Below are 17,365 nucleotides of genomic sequence, written 5' to 3' on the forward strand. Positions count from 1 at the left end.
TATACAGAAACGATGAAGTGGCTGTCCATTCACCAATACGCAAGCACATTTTTATTTAGCTAAAGCATGCTACTACTTTGCAGCTAACTTTGCAAACCTGTTTCCAAAGGTAAGCTAGCGAGGCTACGATTAGCACTAGTGTAGGGCTAACATAATAAATATTGTGACTGTCAGCCACAAAACATCTAGCTACGCTACTGCTAATCGGAAATGAAAACATTTGCGTTGTGCCTAATGAGGTTGCACAGTGTTTGTGTTATGTTAGCCTTATCAAGCATTACCATAACTCAAAAATATTCAGCTCCCAATATAGGAATACATACTTCCTACGGGCACTGCACAAATTCATTTTATGATCATGTGTGTTGGAGCAGGGAAACACCTAAAACATGCAGGACGGTGGCTCACCAGGAGTGAGAAACCCTGCCTCACAGCAACAAAGAAGGAAACCGCTTTGGATCCCAGTCACACCTACAACCTGAAATTGATATCTACCCCTTATCGGCTGTACCAACAGTGGGTGTAGGTGTTTTTGGCTGAGGGACTTTCTGTGTCAGGTTGGCATGTTTCTCTCTCTGTGTGCGAAACATGCATATTTGGGGATTAGGCAAAACAGGACACGATTAACTGACCATAGGTGTGTGTGTGTGAGAGCATGAACGGTTGTCGCTCTCCTGTGATAAACCCGTCTACGGTGAACTTAGTCTCATCCCGCATCGGGCAGGAATCGCAGCTCCAGCCGCCCCGTGAACTTGGAGAGGATAAAATGGTTGAAAATGGATGCGTTCATGCCATATTTATGTCAATTTTGCGAAGTACGCTCCTCAGACAGATTCAGATTCCATCTCAACATTTTTTGCTGCACAAGATGTTTTCACAAGCAAGTTAGAATATGAACACTGAAATGGTGCCTCATAAATGAAACGCCAGTGGACTTCCAGAGCATGGAGCTTCAGTTCAAATACATCACGTCAAACTACAGCTTTAAGCTTTAATCTGCGAATGTATTGGTCAACGATGAGCAGAAAACAATCTTCTGACACTGTAGGCTATTTAAGAACTGTGAACAACTAACCTTAGATCGACAGCTGAACTTCATATGTTCTATGTGACACAAACGCCCCTCTATTTATTTAAAAGGAGAGCAAACTCAGGTACTTCACTCCCAATTTGACCAAAAAAAGTCAAACAACAACTCTCTGCAATCCAACGTCAACGCTGCACATAGTGATCTTCATGAAAACAAAAACTACAAATGACATGCCAGTGGTAGATGCATGCAGCATGCACTGCAGCTAGAACGTGATTATATCTAGAAGACAATCGGCGCTGTAAAGTCCTGCATTCTTGTAGAAACGTTACCCAGAGCAAATGGACCAGATCTTTTTGATGAATTGAAAATGTTTGACCCGTTCGCTCAGTAACATTAAGTTGTCTGGTCTTTATTTATTTATGACAGTTCAACCAAGAATTTGTTTGCCAATGTTTTGCTGCTTTTTTTTTTTTTTAATGAAATGTTCTGTATTATTGAGTATATGCTTTAAAAAAAAAAAAAGTCAGTACAAACTTGGGTATTGTATTTTGTATTTAAATATGTACAACACAGTTACTAAACAAGAAAAAGAGAAATCTGACAGAGTTAAATTTGTAGGATTAGTCAATTACGGAAATCCAGCAACGTCCCGGTAAATAATAACGTGCTTGTAGATGAGCAAACATATACAAAGCACCTTCATCTTTATTTTTCTCTTCGTCACTTGTTATTTCATGACCCATTGGAAACATCTGAAAAGGCAGCTGTGATCTTCTGTCTCAGCCCCGACATGGAAATTAAAATGGCCTCCTGTTTAATTAAAACAAACATGCTGTCAGACCCTGATACAGATTATGTGCCATATAACAGTATAGTTTACATAAATGATATCCATGAAGGTTGGTTCAATAAATGTCATACTCACTTCTGTGCGAATGGTCCTGCTGCCCTGACCAGGACATGTGTTCAGGTATAGGTCAAATAAAACACTAGGGTCGTTCACTTCCAGGTTTTGGTCAGTATCCACACTGGCCTCCAGGCCTTGTAGACCCCCAAAAATGATCAGAAGATGCCTAGAAAGCAGAGAATGTATACAAATGTTAAGTATAGCAACTATGAGGTTGAATAATGAGTTTAACGCATGGCATTTTTCTGCTATAGATAAGTATTGAACAAATGTGACACGTGAACAACAGAAAAGGATTCAAGGAGCTTCATAATCATGAAGACTTAAACCTCATGGTGGATTTAAACAAAGTCATAATAAAATATTCATGACATTTGGATGAGATATTTTAATTATGGACCACAGCGGTAAACCTTTCAACAGACAAACCATCTCTGCCAACAATGAAAGCACTAGTAATTATGACTTCCTGTCTAATGGGCTCTGGACCTACTTGAATGGCGACAGCGTGGTTTTGTCCATGTTGCTGCCTCTCTCCGACGTCCCAATAGTCACATCGTACCCTTCTTTATACAGACTTTCTGTGAAAACTGCACCTGCAGGAACAAACCAACAAGGCTAATACTACCACTAACACTCCACATATGCGTTTTTGTTTTGAAATGCACATATGATGAGGAAAAAAGAGATGTTAGAAAGCTCTGGGTCTCCATTTTTTGGGGGAAATTTTGACTCTGTTACCCACTGACTTCATGACTGCTTGACCAACAGTGAACAAAAAGCTCTTTTAAAACTTGTACTTTCAGTTACATAACAGAAGTCCTTGTTCTTGTTCTGAATCCAAGTTAACGACTACAGATGAGAGAATCGGCTTCCTGTAGACGTCTGTCTAGTGTCGCTGAATGGTCACACTGTTAGATGAATTCAAAGAGCCTGGTAAATGTCATCACTTCTGCACGTTCCACAGCATGTTGAGCTTAGACGATAATACTAATAATAATCAATAGTCAGACTAACTGATAAAAGAAAGGACACAGAGCTAAATTTTAATCCGAAAATGCTGTTTTCATATTAATGACAACACATCAGTGATAAATCAAGAGAAACCTACTGAGACAAGATGCCAGACGGACACTATAACCCCAGTAGAGTCCTCCTTCAGTCCTGGGCACATGAGGGGCCACCACTGCGCCTTGGTACATTTTGCTGTCTAAAGATAAGGAGAAGACAACACGATTAGCACTGTAGAAAACAGTCAGACGTTATCAACAGGCTAGAGTCAAGACGGAAAACATTACCTTGCTTTTGCTTCTTGTTGAGCTGTACCGTGACTCGAAGTCCAGACTGAAGATGTTTATCAATCCGAACATCCTGTGAGAGCAAGTGGACATCGTTAGATTACTTTTGACAATCGTTTGAATCATGCAGAAACATCGAGTCACAACGAATATAAAAGAAAATGAAAAGCTAAATTTAGCTCACCTTTCTCATTCCACAGTTGACTAATGAACCTTTTCCATGTTTGCTTGGCCTGTCGAGGACAATTCCTTCCCGGTATTCTGACTCCTCGTCTATCCTCATGTGGTGCGGACTGTCTAAAGGGTTCAGCAAACCTGGCAAAGACAAAAAAAGCAGGTACACTTAGAAATAGAAAACAGGGGATATTATCATCAAAACACACTATTAGCAAACATAGAATCTCTTAAAACATTAGATGTAAACATGATAAAATATGTCCTTGTCTGAAATATTATGATCCTTCGATGACAAATTAATATATATATATACATATATATGTAGGCGCCACATTGCTTTGCTGAGGATTATTTGGGTTTCGACTTGTTTGGTCTGGTTGCCACGGTGATATGTGGGGTTTGGGTCACATGGTCACGGGGAAATAAGTTAGAAGGGCTGATTCACCTGCAGCGGGAGAGGAGAGAGGAAGGGAGGTAGCCGTAATTTTTGTTGACCGTGAATTCAAAGATGATCGTCTTAATACACACGCCAACAGTGTACACGTTTTTCAATCTAATATGCGAGTGCAATAGGAAGGCCGCTGTAGCTCTTTTCCTTCAATAAATACCTGTGAAAACGTACCTGGACTTAGCGTGCTTCTGTGTGTAGGCAGCAGCGCATCATACAAATATACAGGACCTATTCTCTACCCCTCAAGCGACTTCAAGGGAGGAAAGCCGCAACTATATATAAATATATATATATATATATATATATATATATATATATATATAAAATAATGTTATGTATGTAAAAAAAATTAAAAAACTAATAATACAATTTTGCTGTCAAACCCACAGAGTTTATAAAAGCAGGAATAGTGACTCTCCTGTTTCCTTACTAGACTGTAGCTGATATTAGAATATTCAGGTCAGAAAATTCAGTTTTAGGGTTTTTAAATTAAAAGGTGGCAGCCCTTTATTAAAAGGTACTTGTGCCACTTCTTATAAAATCAAAATAACTTTAATAACCTCACAGGGAACATTTTCATGGGCAGAAGTGCAACACAGCTGAAGAAAACTACATGACATGATAATGGGACAAAAACAATAAATAGCATACAAAGATCGATAAACCCTGTGAATCAAAGGCAAACCTGAATGTACAGATATCAGTGTGACATCCCATGTCCATTGCTAAAAGAAGTGTGACATTTCTAAGTATTTCTCTAGCTGTAAGGGGGAAAAAAAACAGGAAAAGCTAATTCCTAATTAGGAAATTCAACAGAAATGTATTTTAAATTACCTGCATACTGTAAATCCTGGTGCTTTGGGAAAAACCATTTGCGCAGGTACCTGGTGGAGAACAAAATATGGAACACAAGTCTGATTAAAATGAAGGACAATGGTGATCTGATTATAATAAGATATGAATATGAGTTATACATTATTAAAAAAGTACATCCACTTGAGTGACTAACAAAAAGAAAAAAGAGATTCCTACTTACTGTGGACACTCGAGATACTGAAGTATTCTTGCGAGCTGAATACACGCCTGCCCTTTCTTCCCAACACCTTTAAATTCACCTTCAACACTTCTGCGGGATGAAGCCAGAAAGTCAATTATTTTCTCTTAACGCTCTGATAGTTCGATGGTGTGTTTTAAATCGATGATTTAAACAACTGCGCGGACTCACTTGACGTCTTCTCCGTATTCATCAAACACAACGATCTCGTCGACGCAGAACACGACACAGGCTCGAGCGATCTGTCCAGCCAGGTATGTACGAAGTTCGGGGGACTGCGCGTTGTCCAGCACAGAACCTGGCACGGCCACACTCACCGTGTACACCCGACCTAAGACGAGGTGTTTATCGATACACATTACACAACCGTGTTCTCAGTCTGACGGAAAAACAACAAAAATTACCAATGAAATTAATAGAAATAATGATCACAGTTACCTTTTTTGTTGGGGCCTCCTTCAAGTTGTTCTCTTTCTGCCGCCTCTTGCTGTTTCTGCTTATCCAACTGTTTAATCAGCTTAGATTCTTTCCTTTGCTTCTTAGTTTCCTTTACTGTTATTGAGGAAGAATCGGTGAAACCAGTAAGTAAAATCAGATGCATCTGGAAATGTATCGCGACTGATGATATCCAAAGAGATGGAGTGAGACAAAAGCAGATATGATGACGACGTCTCTTTGCAGAATGAGCAGGTCTCATGACTTTTCCTTCTGAAATCTAATTTTAATTGAAGTTTTCATCTTTATTTTGATTCATCATACAGTTGATGGGAGAAACATGTATCCATAAATTTGCATTTGCAATCGGTTTGTAATTCTTCAAGAAAAACAGCACATAGTTCCAAGATGTATGTTGATGTATGAAGATTTTGCTGCTTTGTTTCGTCTGAAGGGTTAAGGAACATTTCGGGGTTATTAGACTGTAGATAAAAGAGAGGCCACACTGCTTTTGTATTATTTACCATGTTGGGTCTTCCACAGACCAAAAGGTGTTTTTTTCTTCTTCTCATGCCCTTTCATTTCAGTTCAAAGGCCCCATATGTAAGAATGTGGCCAAAACCGGTTACTGGACTCAAATTCAAAATATCGAGTCCTTTTAGGATTCGTTTTCTCCGCCATTGTAGCTCAGATGTAACTGGCAACCGAGACTCTACGGACTACAATGATTGGTAGACGGCGGTAGGTGGCGCCACATGCCAAAACATGATTTCAAAACATAAACATGATTTGCAGTCTGCAAAATATTTCTTGATGTGAATATTTTGGCTGTACCGTTGTTGTTGGTGAGTTCAGTTTGTTATATTAATATTATTCCTGAGTCTCTGTGACATATTAGGAGGATTTTATGGCCAGTTGCTTTAGATTTATTACATAATGCACCTTTAAGTGAATAAAATTGCATAAACACCCTGGGTATTAGGTGTAAAATGGCAGTAAAGACAGTAATAACGTATGTCAAAATATACAATGATTTGGGAATAGTTTGTTATAAAGTGGGCCCCATTTTATGAGATTAGCTCAAAGCTAAATGTATAAAATGAATCAATTAGCCTATTTCACACCCTGTGCAAGTGAACATCTTTGACACGGGAAGGAAGACCAGCATTTACATTGATTAAAATGACATGAAATTATCTATAATACATCTTAATTTACACAGTGACAGTTGTGGAGAAATAGGGAAATTAACTCCTTGAATCCGAATACATTTATACTGAAAGTTATAATGGACAGATATGAATTTTGAAGAGTAAAAGAGCGAAATGTGTGTGAGCTAGTAAATCAAGCATGGAGCTTAAAGCTATTAGCCTGTGTTTTAGCTGTGTTTTACTCACTTTCTGCTTTTTTTTTCTTCCAGTCCACTTTGTCCTCCGGCTGTTAGAGAGAAACAAATACGCGGTTACTAATAAAAATAAAGGCAAGGTTAATTTCATGATAAACAAGGGTGTAAAGTTACCTGAGAGGATGAGAGTCGTTTTGAAGCAGAGTCGGTAGACATTTTGCACGAACCGACATGTGACGTTTCGTTTTAACTTCCGGGTCACGAACTATTTTTCAAAATAAAAATCTGCTTCGTTCGAGAAAATGTTACGGGGGTCAGTGAAACTCTAGTCTGGTCAGGGAAAGGAAGAAGTCAAACGGTTTACAGGAAAAATTAACTGTTTAAAAATTAGATCATGATAATCCATGACGTTGCATTTAAAACATATTTAGGATGCTATTGCACACCATTTCAAAGTAAAGGTTTGTTTTGATATGTAGTTCACAACAAAAGGACACTTCAATCCATTTGGAATTAAAACACGAGACACTCTTATATATCATTTGATTTAAATTAATAATGTGATGAATATAACTTAAATATATTGTTTACTGTTGGTCAGTTTGAGCCAGTTTTTATTTTTATTTGAAAATAAGTCGGGCCACAGGAATCAAACACTGATTAAATGTTCATATTGTGAGTTTACTCTTGTTTTATTCACGTTAAACTTAAATATACACATTTCCCTTATGTAAAAATAACACAGTGAATGAACGCATGAAGTGAGTACCTTTAATTTGTTTATTATTGTTGTTTAACCGTTGTTTAACACAGTTTAAATAGACAAAATCATTGAATAAAGGAAAATCACATAAATATGTTGTGTTATTCACAGTATAAGGACTGTAAATACAGTTTATGTGGAGATATACTCTGGGAAATTAGGATGATGACTTCACTCATCAGTCAGACCAAGTGATTATATGTAGTTTGATGAGATCTGAATGGATGGGTGATGTTTCACATCATGGACATTTTTCTCAAGATGTCCGCTGCTGCGTCCAGGGTGGAGTCTTCCTGTCGGACAAAGACAGTGAGTGTGTTTGAGAGAGTCGACAACGTGCAACCGAGGTTTGGGTCAGTAAACTAGCGTGGATTTACCTTGACAAAGCAGAATCTGATGTATTTGTCAAACTCCTTGCTGTGCTCTGGACTGTAGAAAGCAGAGACGGGGATTGTTGCTAAACCCTGCAGAAGAAAAGGACAAACCGTGGAGTAAAATTCAGGGGCAGGACAACAAACGTCTGTTTCGAAACACATGAAAAGTTTGTACATGACCTTAGAAGGTTGTTCACACTACGTCAGATGAAAGTTGCAAACTATCAGCAGGTGACGGGGATGACCCTCAAATGTTAACACCCACCACTCGATGTTGGGCTCACGTCAGGTTTGTTTCTCAAGTTTTCATAGTCAAGGTGATTTTATTCACTATTCCTTTACGATGTGTCTTTACCTTTTCTTTAATAAGCCATTTCGCACATCTGAAATCATAGGCTTCATCCTCAGTGCTTTCGTCGTTGATGTCCATCTCTGTGAATAAAAAGGAAAAAGCAGGTAGATATGATTGCAGTTCAAAATGTTTGAATATACTGAAAAAGCAATCTCTGCTGTCCTGAACTGTCTTCCAAGAAGGATCAACGCTCACACAGAGAACAACACAGGTGAAATCCAATAATCACGCTCCAACTGTGTCTCTCAGGTGAACCAAACAACCTTGTTTCACACCTTGACTTCGGTGAAGCTAATAACCTAAAACTGGGTCAGGGGTGAATGACCTGCATTGTTCACATCAAGATTCTCATGATAAAAAGTGAAGTTGTTTTGACACTCACTGAGAGAGGAGATGTCCGCGGTCACAAAATAGCCTCCCTCTGGCATGATGGGCTGCAAACCTATACTCTCCAGAAACGAGGCCAGCTTCTTCCTCTTGTGCTGCAGAATGTCAGGCAGCTGCTGAAAGTAGCTCTCTGGAGTCCCAAACAGCTCATACTCTCTTTCAAACCCATGAGCTATTGCCTCCTGTTACAGATGTGGATGGAGGAACAGGTTAATATGGGACAGAGAAGACCGTCACACATGTAAATGAAGATGGAATGAGAATGACTGTAAGAGAAAGAAATGTGAAAATCCATCTTAAATGGTCCCCATATGTCCGTTCCATTCATTAATTCAGCCCATGGCCAAGAGGAAAGGAATTGGGCCCATAACTGGAAGGTCACTGACTTAATCAGTGATTGGGTGCCTTGCCCAAGGGCACAGAGACAGCGGAGGACAAGTTCACTATCACTATTTGGTGTGTGTGGAAAAACGACTAATTCTAATTAATTTATTAATTAAACGGTGAATATGTGAAAATGTGAACACTTTAGATAAGGGAATTTGTGTTACCGAAGACTGTTTGGTGCATTCTCTGTCTGGACGTGGCCTCAGTTGCTGTTTCCTCACTGTGTCTTCAAACTCTAATAAGACTCACTTTCTCATTGTTGAGGTTAATTTTCAGCAGTCTTGACATCACTTTCGCACCCTTGAACAAATAATATTGGAACAACAACTGCCTCTTCCTTTGTGATGTTCAGTGGTAATGGCTCAGACATTTGGTATTTCTGGAAGCTCTGGTTTTGAAGGTAGAATATAAAATGAAGGTCCTGGACTATGGCCATGCTTGCAAACATTACCAAGAGGAGATGATTGAATACTTTTAGGGACCACATTGTGTTGCAACAATATCCAACAGGGGTAAAGTGTTTACCTGAGCAGCTGTTGCACAGTCGGAAACCGTGTTCTGGTGGATGTTTTTTAGGTATTTAATGATATGAGCAGAGCCAATAGCCCAGCCCACCTGAAAAGATATTCACCAACATAACATCAAGTAGAAATCAGGACACAACAGTATCATCCAGAATGTAGCTGTGTGTTACCTTCAATCCAGTGGCACTGAAAGTCTTTCCACCACTGCCAATTGTTATGGTTCGATCCCACATGCCAGGGAGGCTGGCTGTAAGTATCACACCAGAAAATGATTATGTTCATGACACTGTGACGTGGAAGCATGTTGACAACTCCAGCTTCAACTGGTCTCACCTATCTTTACGTGCTTGGTTCCGTCATAAGTCAGCCACTCGTAGGCCTCGTCGCTAATGCACAGCAAGTCGTGTTTGATGCACAGATCTGCGATCATTTGGAGCTCTTCAGTCTTGTAAACCTGGAAAGGATACGTGTGAGTGCTTATGTCTGGGACTATGTACATTGACAAGACAACCATATGCAAAGTGTGGAGCCCAAGGCTAGAGTCATGGGCTGTGTACCCGGATGTGAATAGGCTAATTCATTTTTCCCTTTGGCAGCAACAGACAAACAAAGGACCCATTTACTCTGTGTAACGCGGTGTGATGCCGGGGACATGCCGTTTTTTGCCGTACTAGAATAAAGTGCACATATAGTAATTGCGCATCCACGATTAAGAAAATCTTTGTTGTAAGTTGATCTATATTTTATATTGTTTAATGTTAATAAGCATGCAATGTTATGCAGAGGTGTACTACAATTTTACAGACCAATTATGCTCTGTGGGGGAGAGTGGGGGTTGGGGGTTGAAATGTTTTGATCATTCTAAGGGGGGCATAACAGAAAATAATTGAGAAGCACTAGTGTAAAGGGAGGCAGGGAAAGGTTGCAGCTGTTGTCATTGAAAAACATTCTGTTTTACCAGTGTGTTATATTGTGACCAAGGGGTTACCTTTCCAAATGGGTTGTTGGGAGTGTTGAAAATGATGGCTTTTGTGCGTGGAGTGATTTTGCTGGCCAGCTCCTCAGCAGAAAGAACCCAGTCTCCACTAGACAGGGCAGCGCTGCTCTCATTTCTCTTTAAAAGGAAAGACATAAAAGAGCAGTCTAGAGTCGATTCTCATTCATCGAGGTCATAGTTATCCACAAGACAGTGTATCAACAACATCTGGGCTTCCATGAGGCGTCTTCAGTATGGAACGCTCCCAGGAATCTCACTGCAAATCCACTTGCTACTGATTGAATGACTTTTGGGCAACCAGTGAATCCTCTTTGAAACAAAGTGTTACCTTTAATTCATGCATTTACATTTAAGTATTCATATTTTGTAACATGTATGAACTACATACTGGCCTCAGAGGTACATATACTGCCTTGCCTCCAGCCATTATCACCATTGGCTGGTAGCAGTCAAAGAACGGCTCGATGATGATCACCTGAAAGACACATTTCTGTTCAGTTCTTTAAAAACACATATCATTTTACACATTTAAAGTTGAGGAGATTTAATACACATGTATGTGATTGTTGTCTGCTGCCTTCATACCTCATCCCCTTCATCAACCAGAGCATGACACGCAGCGAAGAGTGCCTGAAACGCTCCCACTGTGACCAGGATGTCCTCGAAAGGATCAATCTCATGACCCACAATCCTGCTGAAGAATTTAGCCAGACTTTTTACAAGAGGAGGGTGGCCCTGAGGACATCAATCACAACAAGACGTGAGGCGACGCTCACTGTTTGGTAAAAATGACTTTCAGGGGCTTTATGTAAGAAATTGTGATGTGTATGTAAAATGTGTACGACAGTGGCATTAACATACAAAGACAGTTCAAAACAATACAATAATAACAGGGTAAATCACACTTACAAAGGCTCGGGTGTATTGGTGCATGGCTGGTCCTCCATTCACTGCTTTACAAAACGCCTCCTGAATAAATGGAGGTGGTGAGAAGTCTGGAAATCCTTGTCCGAGGTTCACAGAGTCGTAGTCTACAGCCAGTTTAGAAAATTCAGCCCTGGTGGTGCAAAAGCACATGATGACCAAAACTGTCGTCAGTCTTCACAGCTACAGTATTTGTGCCTCAGCAAGGTACAAGTCATATCATTGCATTGTATTGTATATATTATATGTAAATATTTGCAGTATTGAGAAATAGACCAGAGTGACATTTGAATCTGCTGATTAGTGCTTATTTAAGTGACTTCACCGTCTTTGTTTTCAGAGACTCGATAAATTCTTCTAAGTGTCCTAAAAGACAGTGTAGTTTTTAATGACGTGTTTATGTATATATATATATATATATATATATATATATATATACATATATGAAGAAAAAAATATATATATACATATATAACCCACATCAGTCGATCTCTATGCAGAACAGTGAGTTATATAATCCTGTATAACCAGATAACTTGTGAATTATCATGGGTTTTTACTTATGTTAAGATGACATACTGAATCCTCTGTGACAGACTTTGACAGCAATAAACTCACAAACAAAGCACAGAGCGTTCAAATTCATGAATGGGAAAATGATGAATATTACAAATACTCACCATACATTCTTCTTGAAGTCACCTGTTCTGCGTGCATTGAGTTGTCTTGACATGATGTTCTGAAATCAAAGCAGCTTTATAAATGTATAATTACTGTGTCGCTGATCTGCTGTGGTTACAAGTGAGCTGCACTCACCTGTCGGTGGCTTCTCGCGGCTTTCTGACGAAATAATAACAAGCGGGCAGTTCGTATTGTTATTCCCGTGAAAAGAATGAACTCAGAAAGAAACAGTCTCAGTGTGACTGTGCAGGACTGACAGACACCAGTATTTCTACACATGCTACTTCTATATCAAACACAGAAAGTGAATCCACATCCTGTTGAATTATGAAATTAGCCAGAGGATAACAGAGCAACGTAATCTCCTCTCCAAACAATGGGTGGGGGGAAATATCACTAAAATAAATATGCTACATGATGCTGAACCGCATGCCTAGGGCTAACATAATACAAACACTGTGCAACCTCACTAGGCACAACATTACCATAACTGAAAAATCTTCTTCAGCTCTCACTATAGGAATACATACTTCCTACAGGCATTGCACTAGTTTGAATAATAAAAGAACTGGTCATAAAAAATTGTGCCAAGTATTAGCTGTAACTTATTTTACATTACAAATAAACGTATTTGTCATCTCAGGTGCAACTAAAAGTGCTAAAAATCAAAAAGGTGCACAATATTGTTTCTCTTTGAAAAAAGATGAACATTATGTAATTTATATATATATATATATATATATATATATATATATATACGAGCCACAAATAACTCAAAGTGCCTTAAACAGAATACAAAAGCACTAACACTGCTATCAAACCTATCAGAATATTGTAGGAATCTTTGAGGGACAGTGAAAAGTGTTTCTCTCATTGTTTCTCCAGTTATTTCTGGTGGAATCACAGACTGGGCCACTAAGATGTTAGTTATGGGCTCAGGGGCCACCATCTGAATAGACTGGTACTAACTTACAGACGAACAACAAAAAAAAATTCAAATGAAGCCTAAGAACCTTCTGTTTTAAAGTAGCTTAATTCATACCTTTAAAAGTTCTCCGACTGAACCTGCTAGTCCATGTGACGATGTATTTATTTTTACCCTAAATTAATCAATAAAACAGTGAGTCAATGTTTATAATGTCAGTGAGTTTACTCAAATATACACATTTCCCTGATGTAAAAACGACACAGTGAATGAATATATTTCACCTGAGTGTCATTAACAGTATAAGGTCTAATGCAGGGGTCACCAACCTTTTTGAGATGAGAGCTACCTTAAGGGTAAAAAATAATATGGAGGGCTACCACGTTAACATTTTTTTGTTTGTTTACCATTTAAATGATTAATATTATGCATTCAACTGCATACACATTCATTCCAGTGCTTACTCCTAACGATTACCAGTTTTTATAAACAATATCAAAGATATTTTACTGAGCGATCATACGGATACATGCAAGTGAGGTGAAGTGAAGTGAGCCCGCGGGCACCGTATTGGCTGCCCGCGGGCTACCAGGTGCCCGCGGGCACCACGTTGGTGACCCCTGGTCTAATGTGTGGACATACTCTTGGAAATATGGATGATGACTTAACTCATCAGTCAGACCAAACCATTTGATGTAGATGAGATCTGAACGGATTTTATTGTCCCTGACTCCATTTCCTCAAGATGTCTGCTGCTGCATCCAGGGTGGAGTCTTCCTATTGGACAAAGACAGTGAATGTGTTTGTGAAAGTCTGTCAAAGTGCAATAGAGGTTTGGGTCTTTTCCATTTCACTAAACTAGTGTGGATTTACCTTGACAAAGCAGAATCTGATGTATTTGTCAAACTCCTTGCTGTGCTCTGGACTGTAGAAAGCAGAGACGGGGATTGTTGCTAAACCCTGCAGAAGAAAAGGACAAACTGTGGAGTAAAATTCAGGGGCAGGACAACAAACGTCCGTTTTGAAACACATGAAATGTTAACACCCACCACTCGATGTTGGGCTCCAGTCAGGTTTGTTTCTCAAGTTTTCATAGTCAAGGTGATTTTATTCACTATTCCTTTACGATGTGTCGTTACCTTTTCTTTAATAAGCCATTTCGCACATCTGAAATCATAGGCTTCATCCTCAGTGCTTTCGTCGTTGATGTCCATCTCTGTGAATAAAAAGGAAAAAGCAGGTAGATATTATTACAGTTCAAAATGTTTGAATATTCTGAAAAAGCAATATCTGCTGTCCTGAACTGTCTTCCAAGAAGGATCAACACTCACACAGAGAACAACACAGGTGAAGTCCAACAATCCAACAATCAAGCTCTCAGGTGAACCAAACGACCTTGTTTCACACCTTGACCTGATCAAGATTCTCATTATAAAAAAAATTTTGTTTTGACACTCACTGAGAGAGGAGATGTCCGCGATCATAAAATAGCCTCCCTCTGGCATGATGGGCTGCAAACCTACACTCTCCAGACACGAGGCCAGCTTCTTCCTCTTGTGCTGCAGAATGTCAGGCAGCTGCTGAAAGTAGCTCTCTGGAGTCCCAAACAGCTCATACTCTCTTTCAAACCCATGAGCTACTGCCTCCTGTTACAGATGTGGATGGAGGAACAGGTTAATATGGGACATTAAAGATCGTCACACATGGAAATGAAGATGGGATGAGAATGACTGTAAGAGAAAGAAATGTGAAAATCCATCTTAAATGGTCCCCATATGTCTGTTCCATTCATTAATTCAGCCCATGGCCAAGAGGAAAGGAATTGGGCCCATAACTGGAAGGTCACTGGCTTAATCAGTGATTGGGTGCCTTGTCCAAGGGCACTGAGACAGCGGAAGACAAGTTCACTATCACTAATCCGTGTGTGTGCAAAAATGAACAATTCTAATTCATTCACTTATTTCTCCCTGCCTTTAAATCCAAACTTAATATGTACTTGTACAGATTTCACCTAATTTAAATGTATGTATTATTTTGTCCTGGCGTATGTACTACAGCCTTTTGAATCATTTCAGGGGATTTCAGCGTGGACGGAGATATTTCCTGAAACGATGGCATCTTCATTTTTTTTTCTTACTTTTTGAAAACTGCAAAGGTAACACTTATATTAGGGAACACATATTCACCATTAACTAGGTGCTTAAGATCATATAAAAGTAGCATACTAGCCCTTTATTAGTAATCATCAACCACAAATTAACATCTTATCCTATATAACCTTATTCTACCACTATTACGACATGAATTAAGATTTTTCCTCCATAAGGTGTTATTATTGTGCTTAATATCTACTAATAAAGGGCTAGTATGCTACTTATATGCATGTTAGTAAGCACCTAGTTAATGGTGAATATGTGTTCCCTTATCTAAAGTGTTACCAAAGACTGTTTACGTTTGGTGCATTCTCTGTCTGGACGTGGCCTCAGTTGCTGTTTCTTCACTGTGTCTTCAAACTCTAATAAGACTCACTTCCTAATTGTTGAGGTTAAATTTCAGCAGTCTTGACATCACTTTCCAACACTGGAACATATAATATTGGAACAACAACTGCCTCTTCCTTTGTGATGTTTGCTCAGACGTGGTATTTCTGGAAGCTCTGGATTTGAAGGTAGAATATAAAATGAAGGTCCTGGACTATGGCCATGCTTGCAAACATTTCCGAGAGGAGATTGAATACTTTTAGGGGCCACAATGTGTTGCAACAATATCCAACAGGGAGTGTTTACCTGAGCAGCTGTTGCACAGTCGGAAACCGTGTTCTGGTGGATGGTTTTTATGTGTTTCATGACATGTGCAGAGCCAATAGCCCAGCCCACCTGAAAAGATATTCACCAACATAACAACAAGTAGAAAAGCAGGACACAAAACAGTATCAACCAGAATGTAACTGTGTGTTACCTTCCATCCAGTGGCACTGAAAGTCTTTCCACCACTGCCGACTGTTATGGTTCGATCCCACATGCCAGGAAGGCTGGCTGTAAGTATCACACCAGAAAATGATTATGTTCATGACACTGTGACGTGGAAGCACGTTGACAACTCCAGCTTCAACTGGTCTCACCTATCTTTACGTGCTTGGTTCCGTCATAAGTCAGCCACTCGTAAACCTCGTCGCTAATGCACAGCAAGTCGTGTTTGATGCACAGATCTGCGATCATTTGGAGCTCTTCAGTCTTGTAAACCTGGTGTTGTGGCAAAAATTGTCGTAAGGTGTCTGATGAAGAAATAAAATTGCAATTAAAGTTGATTGCCAAAGCATTGGTTTATTTCTTTGCAAAGAGGGAGAGTCAACAGGAGACAACCACTCGGAAGCAAGTCCAAGATGGCTCTGAGGAGCATGAGAAAGTTTGTATAGTTTATAGTTGTTGTGTGTGGTGCTCTAAGTGTTGTCTGGGCAGCTGGTGACCTTGGTTCTCAGCATGTGATTCAGGTTTGTGTGGGTGTAATTCAGTCTGCTAGGTGTTTGGGTTAAGGGTGTAAATGTGTTAGGGTGGGAAGTTCCAGTGTGTTTAAGTTTAAATGTGTAATGTTGTGATGAGTAAACTCATCACAACTCACCATTTTGATTGTATATTAATCAATAAGCTAAAGAAAATAATATCAGGTAAATATCATATTAAAAACATACTATCAAAACAACTTAAAAACCCACATAAAGTTACTAAAGAAAATCAGTATTGATTTAGGACTAAATCAGGAGTCATCATCAAACATCAAATATCATTAAAAAGCATTATGACAATCATAAATACCTATATTAAAAAAACACATCAATGAGAAAAAAAACTCAGAATCTTAAATATTAGTGCATTCTCCAATGCATAACTATGTTAAAAAATATATTCTTTGTTGTACGTTGATCTATATTTTGTTTTATTTAATGTTAAGAAGCATTCAATGTTATGCAGAGGTGTACTGGTGTAAAGGGAGGTAGGGAGTGGTCGCAGCTGTTTTCATTGAAAAACATTGTGTTTTACCACGGTGTTAACTTGTGACCAGTGTGTTACCTTTCCTAATGGGTTGTTGGGAGTGTTGATAATGATGGCTTTTGTGCGTGGAGTGATTTTGCTGGCCAGCTCCTCAGCAGAAAGAACCCAGTCTCCACTAGACAGGACAGCGCTGCTCTCATTTCTCTTTAAAAGGAAAGACATAAAAGAGCAGTCTAGTGTCGATTCTCATTCATCGAGGTCATAGTTATCCACAAGACAGTGAATCAGCAACAACTGGGCTTCCAAGAGGCGTCTTCAGTATGGAACGCTCCCAGGAATCTGTAAGCAAATCTTAAGACTGC

At 39.2% G+C, this 17,365-nt stretch overlaps 2 protein-coding genes across 2 annotated transcripts in view; both read right to left on the reverse strand.

The window, feature by feature from the left end:
- Nucleotides 1–1,765: 1,765 nt before the first annotated feature.
- LOC310939421 (kynurenine--oxoglutarate transaminase 1-like) lies at nucleotides 1,766–12,169 on the reverse strand (the record flags this gene model as incomplete). Its single annotated transcript, XM_083904174.1, has 24 exons — nucleotides 12,089–12,169; nucleotides 11,394–11,541; nucleotides 11,070–11,219; nucleotides 10,873–10,959; nucleotides 10,476–10,601; nucleotides 9,821–9,941; nucleotides 9,658–9,734; nucleotides 9,489–9,578; nucleotides 8,572–8,758; nucleotides 8,193–8,269; nucleotides 7,841–7,927; nucleotides 7,704–7,756; nucleotides 6,875–6,932; nucleotides 6,753–6,792; nucleotides 5,359–5,472; nucleotides 5,092–5,251; nucleotides 4,903–4,992; nucleotides 4,701–4,750; nucleotides 3,423–3,553; nucleotides 3,239–3,311; nucleotides 3,052–3,150; nucleotides 2,434–2,536; nucleotides 1,959–2,106; nucleotides 1,766–1,843 (listed from the first exon to the last, which is right to left on the reverse strand). Exons 1-24 carry the CDS (start codon nucleotides 12,139–12,141, stop codon nucleotides 1,766–1,768), a joined length of 2,400 nt encoding a protein of 799 aa, XP_083760300.1. The 5' UTR covers nucleotides 12,142–12,169.
- A 1,562-nt stretch (nucleotides 12,170–13,731) lies between these two features.
- Nucleotides 13,732–17,365, reverse strand: part of LOC310928914 (kynurenine--oxoglutarate transaminase 1-like) — a gene marked incomplete at both ends in the record, with an annotated part of 6,386 nt that continues 2,752 nt past the window's right edge. Inside the window, 8 exons of the mRNA XM_083891581.1 lie at nucleotides 13,732–13,791; nucleotides 13,888–13,974; nucleotides 14,154–14,230; nucleotides 14,474–14,660; nucleotides 15,801–15,890; nucleotides 15,973–16,049; nucleotides 16,136–16,256; nucleotides 17,082–17,207. Of these exons, the coding sequence (XP_083747707.1) occupies nucleotides 13,732–13,791; nucleotides 13,888–13,974; nucleotides 14,154–14,230; nucleotides 14,474–14,660; nucleotides 15,801–15,890; nucleotides 15,973–16,049; nucleotides 16,136–16,256; nucleotides 17,082–17,207 (825 nt within the window). The remainder of the gene's footprint in view (nucleotides 13,792–13,887; nucleotides 13,975–14,153; nucleotides 14,231–14,473; nucleotides 14,661–15,800; nucleotides 15,891–15,972; nucleotides 16,050–16,135; nucleotides 16,257–17,081; nucleotides 17,208–17,365) is intronic.

Source organism: Microchirus variegatus, assembly GCF_963457635.1.
Source record: "Microchirus variegatus genome assembly, chromosome: 1".
NCBI lineage: Eukaryota > Metazoa > Chordata > Actinopteri > Pleuronectiformes > Soleidae > Microchirus > Microchirus variegatus.